This window comes from Mastomys coucha, unplaced genomic scaffold, assembly GCF_008632895.1.
Source record: "Mastomys coucha isolate ucsf_1 unplaced genomic scaffold, UCSF_Mcou_1 pScaffold20, whole genome shotgun sequence".
Classification (NCBI taxonomy): domain Eukaryota; kingdom Metazoa; phylum Chordata; class Mammalia; order Rodentia; family Muridae; genus Mastomys; species Mastomys coucha.
In genome coordinates this window covers 66,805,961-66,817,880 of record NW_022196903.1, presented here as the reverse complement: position 1 = coordinate 66,817,880, position 11,920 = coordinate 66,805,961, and the positions used below count along the sequence as shown (strand labels likewise).

Sequence of the window (11,920 nt, the reverse complement as noted above, 5' to 3'; positions counted from 1 at the left end):
GCTCCAGACACCTGGTGAGCCGAGCCGAGCTGCTGTCTCGAGAGTTCATTGAGACCCCTCAATGGAGTTAGCAGGAACGGTACAAAAAATGTATTTTTATCTGGGTGTAGCACTTCATTTCCATAATCCCAGCATCTAGGAGGCTCCAGGAGGCTCCAGCAATAAGATTGCTCCAGCAATACGGTTACATTAAGTCTGAGGCCAGCTTGGCTACAGCAGGAAACTCGGTCCCCAAAAAATTATGCATTTAGTTTTTTAAAAAGATAAAAAGAAATAATAATTCTAAAATGTTTATTTTTGTTGAACAATTATTCAATACTTACTATTTAACCAAAACTTGGAATACTTACTAAATAATGAAATCTGGGAAATTATCCACCCAACTAAAATGGTATGTTGTTGACATAGCTCTCTCTCAGTTTTCATATCAACTGCAGATCTGAATCTGTAGATCTCATTAGAATGCTATGTTCAAGCTGATCCCCAGAGTAAAGTTGCTTTTGTGTTTTAACAGATAAGCACTTTGGAATTGCAATTGACCTGGAGTACTTTTTAAACAAGCCCATCATATTTGGGGATTTCATTAAGGTGAGTGATCTGATGCCTAACTGTACTTAAAGGTATTTGCTGTTTTCCAAAGCAGATTCATCTATGCAAGGATTTTGCATTTGTGAAGATTAAACATCTAAGCCAAGGGTGGACAAGCCCCAGTCCCATGGGCCAAATCTGCCTGCTGCCTAGTTCTTATGAATATGCTTTATCCCAACACAGCTCACTCTTTTGTGTGCAGCTCTATGGCCACCTTTGCCCATTGATAACGGAGTACATTGTCAGGGACAGAGACAGGTGCTCTGCCACACCAAGTATTATTTACTATCTGGTCTTCTGCAGCAGACGTTATGTGTGTGTGTGTGTGTGTGTGTGTGTGTGTGTGTGTGTGTTAGTGCAAACCCGAATCATCAGAAGGAGGCAAAGAGGCTTAGTTCCTTTACTCGGGCCCAAATTCCTGTGTTATACCTAGCTGTACAATCCCCCATCAAATACTTTCAGTCATGGGAGCTTAACAGTCAAAGGAACTGCCCTCTTCATTTCAAAGAAATTCTAATAAGTAGCAAAACATTCTTATATTTAACTGTCTTTCATATCACTGAAAGTTTCTCTTCCATCCTTCCAAAAGAATCAACACATGGGCCTAACTTTACCCTCTGATCCTTCCTGGAACATGTCTTCCAATCCCCCCTTGTCTTAGTTAGGGTTTTATTGTTGTGAAGAGACACTATGACCAAGTCAATTCTTGTAAGGACAACATTTCATTGGGACTGGCTTACAGGTTCAGAGGTTCAGTCCATTATCATCAAGGCAGAAACATGGCAGCATCCAGGCAGGCATGATGCAGTCAGAGCTGAGAGTTCTACATCTTCATCTGAAGGACGCTAGCAGTATACTGGCTTGCAGGCAGCTAGGACTAGGTCCATGCCCACTGTGACACACCTACTCCAACAAGGCCACACCTCTTAATAGCGCCACTCTCTGGCCCAAGCACATACAAACTATCACACCACCTATACGGCAAGCTGCCAACTGCTTCCAACTGACTTTTACTTAAGGAATATGTTCTTGGTCTCAAAGGCAAGGGCCACACCCATCTCATTTGCCAAGGTCTCAGCCTCACACACAGAGCAAAGCTACAAAGCTGCCTGCCTACCAGAGCTAATGGTCTGGTAATAAATTAACTGGTCCTTCTCTAAGCTGAGTATTACCACCTGACATGGGAGAAAAGATAGTTTATTTGTGTGAAATATACCTATTTAAAGATATCACTGAAAATGAAGGTCCAGCAGCCATAGATGCCTATCGAAGTCCTGTACAAGGTTAAAGCTGCCATTATTCCCCAACAGGTGGGATAGGAGCTCAGAAGCTCATACACCTGGCTAAGGAGCTACTGGCAAGTGGCGGCTGATGGGGGAGGGAGAGTCAGTTTTATTCAAGGATGTGGTCCTGAACGTTGGTTGCCCATGAATGCTGCAGTGGGCAGGCCTACACTCATGGACATACAGGCAGTACTGATTGGACTCTATGGTTGTAAAACTTAATCAATTAATTCATTCTTTTAAAAAAAATCAGACAACATGAATTAGAAGGGAGTATAGAGGGAGGTCTAGAGAAGTTAAGGAGAAGATGGATATAATCTAAATATATGCATGTTTGAAATTGCCAACAAATTTTAAAATGAAAGAAAGACTAGGTCAAACACAACAAAGTAAGTAAAAATAAATAAAGCACGAGGGTTTGTTTTCACAAATTACATTTGTTGTGTGTTTTTGGTGATAGTATTATCAAATACAAGAATAAACAGGGGCCCAGAGAGATGGTATAGTCAGTAAAATGTTTGCTCAACAAGCATGAAGACATAGGTCTTAGTTAGGATTTTACTTCTGTGAACAGACATCATGACCAAGGCAACTCTTATAAGGACAACATTTAATTGGGGCTGGGTTACAGGTTCACAGGTTCACAGGTTCACAGGTTTAGTCTGTTATCATCAACACAAGAGCATGGCAGCATCCAGGCAGGCATGGTGCAGTGGGAGCTGAGAGTTCTACATCTTCATCTGCAGGCCACTAGGAGACAACTGACTCCCACATGGTTAGGAAGAGGGTCTTAAAGCCCATGCCCACAGTGACACACTTCCTCTAGCAAGGCCACACCTCCAAATAGTGCCACTCCCTGGGCCAAGCTACCACAACATGTTTGAATTCCCAGAATTTCACGTAAAAAGCCAGATGCAGTAGCGTACACATAGCTAGCACATTCCTAGCAATAACAATATGAGAGGCAGAGATTGGGGGATCCCTGAAAAGTAGCTAGCCTACTTTGCAAAGTCCTGGGCCAATAAGACAGAAATTGGAAAGCTTCCAAGGACAGACATCATCCAAGGTTGTCCTCTACAATAGAATATCCACAACTTCACACGCACGCGTGCGCGCACACACACACACACACACACACACACACACACAGGCAGGGGAGAGAGAAAGAGAGTGCAAAGTTAAACAGATAAACCAGACTTGGGGTATGACTAGATGGTAGAGCCTTTGCCTAGCATGTGTGAGCCCAGGATGCAAGAAGAACTCTCTTTGCTTTGTCCAGATATATTTTAGTAGACATGCCTCCAACCAGTTGCTACAGCAAAGAAAAGACATTCTCAATTGTCCGAGCAAGGAGCTCAGTTCCTTTTATTTTATGCCTGATTTTTTATTTTCAACACTACGTTTAACTCTAGGTGGCTGCTGTTGTCAAAACAAAACAAAACTTACATGTAGTCCCCAGAATGATCATTAATGGTGGTCACAATCTGCCCTGCATATTTTCAGTTACCTTTTTGAATGGCAATAGCCTGAGTATGAAACCAGAGCGCACACACACACACAAAATTAAATGATTTCAAACTCCTTTCTGCATGAATTTTTATTGCAAAAATTATTGACATTACAACCTACCCCTTGAAAAGGTGAAGTGAAATAATTTCCCAGATTGTCTGTGTGTGTCATGTCTATATAAAGCAATTGACCCAACTTGGTGTGTTCCCACAAATCGCCCTACAGTTTGGAGCAGATAAGTCTGACCGCATCTATGATGATTTGCCTGACATTGAAAAAATCGAGAGTGTTCTGCAGGACTATCTCGATGACTATAACCTCACAAACCCTAAGGAAGTGAAGCTGGTGTTCTTCCAGGATGCTGTAGAGCACGTGTCAAGGTACAGTGCCACAGGCTCCCAGGCATGCTTGACCTAATCTGCTTTTCAGTAACAGATAAAACTTTAGATGCATTAGGAGGGGAGGGAAAGGCCCATAGAAATACACAATGTAAACTAAAAGATATTTTATACGGTTTTTAAAAGATTTTATTTATTTACTTGTGTGTGTGTGTGTGTGTGTGTGTGTGCGTGGTACCTGAGGTAGCCAGAAAAGGATGTTAGATCTCTTGGAGCTGGAGATACAAGTAGTTGTGAACTGCCTGATGGGGTGCTGGAACAAAAACCCAGGTCCTCTGGGAGAGCAGTATATGCCATCTCTCTATATGCCTAAAAAAAAAAAAAACCAAATGAATTTTCTGTGGAATCCCACAGGTTATTATTGCTAAATATCAAAATATTAGACTTACTTATGTGCATGGGGTGTTGTCTACATATATCTATGTGCACCATGTGCATATCTGATACCCTGGGTGGTGAAAAGAGAGTGTTGGAGGCCCTGGCATTGTTAATAAACCACCACAAGGGTGATAGGAACAACCCTATCTGCAAGAGCAACAAGTGTTCTTTGCCACCAAGCTATTCCCCTACACCCTATGGTTGCAAAGCATTAATTAATTTTATTTGTTTGTTTTTCATTTTTGTTATAAATAGCACCTGAAGTGGTCTAAAAGATTAATTGGGCTAATTACACGTGTGCCTACAAAAAGAGCTCAAGGTTATAGTAAATATCGTTGAACCCTGATGATAGCTCTATCTGCTTAGGGGTGTGACTCCTGCCCACTTACTGCTCTCTTGGAGGGACATTCCTCACATGTGGGCACTGATCCTGAATATCTCCAGTACTTGAGATACACACCACTTTATAGAATAGTTCCTGTCCTTTTAGGCCATCCTGAGTGTTTAAATGACCTGTCTGGTGAGCCAGCGTTTGCTCCCTGTGACTTCTGGTGTCAGGTCTCTCCTAGGGAGCAGAAATAATAATGGTACTCAGTGAGCATGTAAATCCATGGTACACAGCATCATGTAATGGTCACAATCCCCTCTTAGCTCTGTATCCCAATCTCTTTGTGAGTTTGGCTCAGAGAATGTTCTGTCTGCCTGTTTAGACACACACCAATTGGCTTTATTCCACCTTTGTCTTTCATGGCGATAGGCTGCTCTCCTGGGTGCTTCTTGTAGTTTCATCAGACAGTACCTGGGGTGCCCGGCACATCTTTATCCTCAGATACTCTCTCCACATGTTTCTCTGTGACAGCAGAAAGGGTGTTTGGGCTTCACCAAATCATGGCCCTGGCACCAACAACAAGAAGAGAAGTCAAATGGCAGTATAAACTTATCTATTCCATCATATCTATTCTTTCTGTCAAAGCAGCCACACAGCCACACCCAGGTTCATACAAAGAGAACATTGCTCTAGCCCTTGATGGGATCAAAGACACATTAGACCAGAAACAATACTGCAGCAGACTTATAGGCAATGCCATGGAAAAATCAGGCACACTTTCCCAGGTCTTCTTGCTCATGAATGGCAGGCTTGGGGATCATATTCAAACCTTTGCCTCTAATTCCACTGCAGGCCTCCCAAACCAGAACAGGCCCAATTTTTCATAAAAACTCCACAAGTGCTTTAAAATTATTCTCACGCTTCTCTTAGTTTTATACTTACCAGGCATAGCTCTCCTGGATCATGCCAGGAGCACAATGGTTGTAACCCCAGCACTTGGGAGAGTGAGGCAGAATTGCTATGAGTTTGAGACTAGCCTGCACTATTATACCAAGACTTGTCTCAGATCCCTGTCCTCTAAAAATTTATCCTGGCTCTTTCATATTAATTATTAAAAGAGAATTTCCAACCTTCAATACTTAGCTTCATAAATTTCTAATATTATACTTTAGAAACAATACCCATATGTGGTGACATATTTTTAAATCAGTTTAAAATATTAGTGTGAGTGGGATGTCCCTTGATCTACAACTATAGCAAAACTTTAACAGCTTTGAGGGTTTATACTCATGGTGGCCACATTTTAGTGCTGGTTCTTGTACAGACTGACAACCCCAAGAATTTTTTCACATAAATAAAGTCTCCCATGGGTCCTACATTTCTACTCTTAACTCAAATTCAAAAAGTCATGTTTGCCCCAGCTTATATTGTAAGATGACTGTTTGTCTGTCACTGGGTTGTCAAGGTACTGTTTGGTCCCCATCTGTTTTTTTACCAACATATCCACGTGCTATATCTGAGCAACTTTCATTCCCATAGGGAAACCTCATTTAAAACACTGATGATAATAATTTTTTAAAGAAATTATTTTTACATTTTCTATTTTGTTTTTAAGAATTTGTCGACACCATCACTCCCTGGGGAGGCCTAGTGATCGTCAATATTCAGATGTGAACTGCAGGGTATTACTCCCTTTTATACATTCCTCCTGCCTTCTTGGACCTTTTTTTCTAATTTAAATTATTTTAAAATTTACTCTTTTCTTCTGTATATCTTCATACTCACTTAGGATAGTTTTACAGATTGTCTCTGATCCACAATGTCTTTTGTGAATGACTTAGTCAATTAAAGGTTTTCCTAAAAGAAAAAAATCATATTTTAAGTAAATAGAATTATATCACTTTCTTGTTTCCCTTTTGTACCCCAACTCCTCCCAGAGACCCCCCATCAATACCTGCAATATCTTTCATTTTTTTATTTTGTCATATTCTTTAAAATTTATAAAATATTATAACAATAAAAATGAGTATTATGAAAATTGCTTGATATAAAACAGCAATCAATTGAACAGTCTTACATAGATGCTTAGCTACAGCAATACTGAAAATACATACATTTGCCTCAATATAAATTTGAAATAACTCCAAATGTATTAATTGTATATTTTAAAATAATACATCACTACTAGTATTTTTTTAAATGCACATAAATAAATAATCTTTTTGTTTCTTTGTTTTGGTTTTAGTAGAGCTTAAAATTTTGGCTTTTACTGTGGTACAAGCCCAAAATAAAAACAATTTTTAGACATTGAAAAAAAATTTACTCTTTTCTTCTATATATCTTCATACTCACTTAGGATAGTTTTACAGATTGTCTCTGATCCACAGTGACATTTCTCCTTCCTTCAGTCTCTCATCATTGTCTTGTAAAAAGACACCTTGAGGCCTGTCATGTGGCCATCTCATGTTGGTTCATTCCTACAGGGGAGATCTCTTATTCCTTCTTTAGATGTTCATGAAATTTTTAAGTTGTGTCAAAAATTTAGATCTCATAAATAGAAGTAGATGTGATTCGAACTCTTAAAGTGTTTGTGTGTGTGTGTGTGTGTTTAGGTCAGAAGACAACTTACAAGAGTCTTTCCTATAAAAGTAACTTTTATTTATCAGATGTAATTGTCATCTTGTAGACCTAGTGCTGAATAAGATCACCCTTTCTATCTCTTTCTGAACTCTGACTGGCTGGTTCAATTCAGTTGCTCTGGCTCAAAATCTCTCCAAGATGACATACGGCTTCTCTGCTTCTCATTGAATTGCTCTGCTTGGCCTCAAACTAACTCTGGCAATTTGTTCTAATCTTCTGGCTCCTTCTCATTCTCTGGCTTCAACTACCTCTGCTGACTTGCACTGCATGAACTGCACTGACTGAACTGATTCAACTGAACTGACTTGAATTCAACTGAACTCCACTCTGAACTCACTGAATTGGCTCGACTCTGATGCACCAAACTCAACTACCAAACTGACCTCTCTTCCTGTGATGCTCTTAAATAGCTTTGCTCTTGAGAGTGGGGCATATTCTATCTCTGACTCATTCTGTCAAATCTTTCTCTGACTCATCACTTTGTCTGCCCCTCAATTAGAAGTCATCATTTGGGATTAAAGGATTCCAGCCAGAGGCATTAAAGATGTGTACTAAGGCTATATCTGTATTCAAGCTGGATACACTGACCTAGAAGGTCTTTGGATAGGATCAGAGCAGCCATGTTGTTGGATTAAAATTTTGCTATACTTTCCTTCTATAATATGGGTCCTGTGAATTGAACTCAGGTTTTCAGTGTCAGCAAGTGACTTTAAGTCATTGAGGCCAGACTTTCTTGTTTTTCCTTCTGTAGTTGCAGTCATGTGGCCTCTAAAATTATATTTGCTCCCCATCACTTATCCTCCTTTGCTTGTCTCTTCCTCATTCTCTCTCTCTCTCTCTCTCTCTCTCTCTCTCTCTCTCTCTCTCTCTCTCTCTCTCTCTCTCTCTCTCTCTCTCTCTCTCTCTCTCTCTCTCTTTCTCTCTCTCTCTTATCCTGAGCATTCTTTGAACATGTCTTCTACCTCACCTGCTTCAATCCTATGATAGCCTGTGTGAGACATTCAGATTCAGCTTCAGTTGATCTTAGCAGGTTAGTGGTCACATTTATCCATATCTCTCCATTTTTTTTCCTGAACTCAAATTCTATGTTCTCCTTCTTGAGTGAGAAGTCTAATATTATAACCACTGCACTGCTTTAAGTCCTCACTAAAGTGAATCAGCAAGTGTCTTCTTACTGTTAAATTGTTTTAGAGACATCATGACCAAGGCAACTTATAAAAAAGTGTTTAGCAAGGGCTTACTGTTTCAGAGGGTTAGAGTCCTTGACCATCATGGCAGGGAGGATGGAAGCAGGCAAACATGGTTCTAGAGTGGTAGCTGAGAGATTATAGCTGATCCACAGACACAAGGGGGTGGAGACTAAGTGGAAATGGTGTAGGATTTTGAAGCCTCAAATCCTGAGCCCAGTGACATGAGCCCTCTTCCAGCAAGGCCACACCTCCTAATTTTTTCCAAACAGTCCCACCAATTATTCAAATATAGGAGCCCATGGAAGCTTTTCATACCCAAATCACCATAAGTTTCTAAAATACTGTTGCTCTCATACAGTGACTGGACTTATTGATCCTCCACCCCCAGCCCCCTTCAGAACCAGTGTCTTTTTCTACATCACATGATTTTTGTGCACACTTGTCCTTCTAGGTGGAGATTTGGGCTTTAAATTTGTGTCTGAGATCAGTCAGGGTCCCTGTAAAAACCCTTTACACTTAAACAAAAAAGAATTCTTTTATTTTAAATTTGCATACCTAAGGCAGAGAGCTACCAGCCTATAGTGAAGCAGAAGAGAGATGGAGAAAGGAGCGAACAATAACATTCACCCAGCCATGATATGCCTGAGATTGACTGCTTCTCTCTTGCAATATCCTGCTCTGCTGGCCACAGCCAACCTAGTGTAGCAGATTCTCTTAGCTGAAGCCATGCCTGTGAACATGAACTCAATCTTCCTCCCTTTGCTTCCTGCAGAATTGCACGGATGATCCGCCAGGAAAGGGGCAACGCATTGCTGGTTGGTGTAGGAGGCACAGGAAAGCAGTCCCTCACGAGACTCGCAGCTCATATATGTGGTTACAAGTGTTTGCAAATTGAACTTAGCCGAGGGTATAATTATGAAAGTTTCCACGAAGACCTGAGAAAGTTGTACAAGATGGCTGGTGTCGACGACAAAAATATGGTTTTCCTTTTCACAGACACCCAGGTACATATTCAAACCATGAGCACATGTGGTTACAATCCATTGTGAGCACCTGGGGTTAAAATCTACTGTGAGTACATAAGGTTGCACCCCACTATTAGTACATGAGGTTGGAATACACTGTGTTTTGAGGATGGGAAAATTATAGAAGATCACTGTCTCTGCTAACATATCCTCTGCACCTTTTAAAAGACCTTTATGACCCAGTGGTTGGTTTGTTTGTTTGTTTGTTTGTTTGTTTGTTTGTTTTACCAAGTTTCTCCCTTTAAATTTAAAGTATTTGTGGTCAGAATATAAAGAGAGCTATTCTTTAGGAAAAGGCAGAGATGGTGGAAGGTTATTGTCCTACTTTCATTTCTGTTGCTGTAATCAAACAGCCTGGAATCACACAGCATAGAGGAGACTGCTTGCTTTACCCTGCAGTTTCCTGTTACAGCCCATCCTAGCACAGAAGTCACAGTGGCAGGGCCTTGGAAGAGCTGGGCACATCACACCCACAGTGAACAACAAAAGAAAGTGAATTCAAGCTTTGTTCACTTTCTTGATTGAACTCTGATCATTTCTCCACTCTTACACAGTTCAGGACTCACTGAACTCACACACTAATGAATACATTAAAATTTAATAAAAATGTTAAATCTCTATTTAGGAGCAATAAGTTGAATATAAATATAATTTTTCTGAGGGAAAATCTACAGAGTTATGAATGGAGAAAGAAGAAGAGGCCCATTTCATAATGTACAAATTACCTATTCAAATTTAAAAGAAAATCTCAAGGTATAAGTGGTTGCAAAGTCTAAACACACTCTTTTACCAGAAATTATGTATTTTATTCTTTAAGAATTGCATCCCCTTACATTGTCCTCCCCCAGGACCTCTGTCACACGTGCTCATCCCACTTCATGTCCTCCTCTTGTCTCTTATTATAACCCACCAAGTATGTTTAGTGTCGCCCATGTGTGCATGGGTGTAGGACCATCTACTAAATCATGGGCAACCTACTAGGGGCAATCCCCTTGGAAAAAGCTGACTCGCCCAATCTTAGGGGCCATCAAAGATTGGTAGCTTCAGAGCAAGGGGCATGGCCTCATGCAACCCCTCCCCATCCGTGCTGGAACACTGACTGGCATGAGCACATGCAAGACTTATGCAGATAGCCAAAGCTGCTGTGAGTTATGAGCACAAAGCCACATCATGTCTGGAAGACACTGTTTTGTGGAAGTCCCCCCACCCAAGACAGAAGTCAATGTGACTAAATTTGCCCTTGCTTCAAAAGGCAAAGACAGGACAACTGAATTCTCCAAAAGGAAGCACTTAAAAAACCCAAACTAACAAAAGGAAATGGTTAAACATTACTAAAGTCATACTTAACCTAAATGAGAAGTAGTCAATATTCACGCACTTTAAATGCTAATCTCACTCTTGGGAATTTGGTCCATGAAAATAATTTGCTCCCAGCTGAGAAGCAAAGCTTTAGACCTAAAGATGGATTGGTAATAGAAACTAAATTGCCAATCATCCATGGAAATGCAAGGCATTTTGTCTACATGGTATATTGTTTTCCCGTAAGATGAATACTCTACAGAAGTGTGGTTTAATATTCACAATAAAATCATCACTGAATGGAACAGAATATAAGATACTCATACATATGATTTTGATGGGTAATATGTTGTACTAGTAAGTTTTAACTGTCAAATTGACACAATCTAGAATCACCTGAAAAAGAGAGTTTCAATCAAGCTTTCTCTAGAACAGATTGTCCTGTGAGCACATTTGTGAGGGACTGTCTTGATTGTTAATTGATGTAGAAGGACTCAACCCACTGTGGGCAGCACCATTCCCTAGGCAGAGCGTCTCAAACAGTAGGCGAGATTGAGGAAGACATCTAAGCATGACCAAACAAGTAGCAAAGATAAGTTTATATCTCTCTGCTTTTGACTGCAGACATCATGTAACTAGCTGTTTTGAGCTCCTGCCTTGACTGCAACCTGGAATTGTACTTCAAATAAGCCCCCTTTTTCCCAATGTCACCCTTGCTTCAGGGTGTTTTAGTCACAGTATGAACAGTGAAGGGGAAGAACAGATGCAAGTGCCCTTCAAGAGACAACACAGGAAAGATGGAAACTCAATAAAGTCACTGTGTTAGGACACTGTCTATGGTTTAAGTATCTTTTAAAGGTGAAACCGGTACCTGTAAGTTTTAGAATGAATACTTGATAACTTCATGTAACGGTAGCACAGTGGACTTATGGTGGCCACTTTGCTTTTCTATAGATCGTCGTTGAAGAGTTCCTTGAAGATATAAACAACATTCTAAATTCCGGTGAAGTGCCTAATTTATTTGAGAAGGACGAGCTGGAGCAAGTTTTAGCAGCCACCCGACCAAAAGCAAAGGAAGCTGGAATCTCTGAGGGGAACAGAGATGAGGTAGCACATTCCAGAACGATTATACAGCTTTCTAAGCAAAGATGGCCTTGGCCCTTGTGTTCAGTACACACAGTTCCCCTATAAAGAGTCCATAGATTTTTTTCCTCTGTATAAATTTTGTTATTTTTTATTTGTTTGTTTTTATTTTTTATTAGATGTTTTGTTTATTTACAAT

The 11,920-nt window shown here is 40.3% G+C and overlaps 1 protein-coding gene across 3 annotated transcripts in view; it reads left to right on the top strand.

Annotated features, from left to right (window-relative positions):
* Dnah6 (dynein axonemal heavy chain 6) overlaps window positions 1–11,920 on the top strand; it is a 223,851-nt gene that overhangs the window by 127,034 nt on the left and 84,897 nt on the right. For all 3 annotated transcript variants that reach the window (XM_031382227.1, XM_031382226.1, XM_031382225.1), the window contains exons 44-47: window positions 515–588; window positions 3,606–3,760; window positions 9,087–9,318; window positions 11,593–11,745. In XM_031382227.1, coding sequence (XP_031238087.1) covers window positions 515–588; window positions 3,606–3,760; window positions 9,087–9,318; window positions 11,593–11,745 — 614 coding nt within the window. The remainder of the gene's footprint in view (window positions 1–514; window positions 589–3,605; window positions 3,761–9,086; window positions 9,319–11,592; window positions 11,746–11,920) is intronic.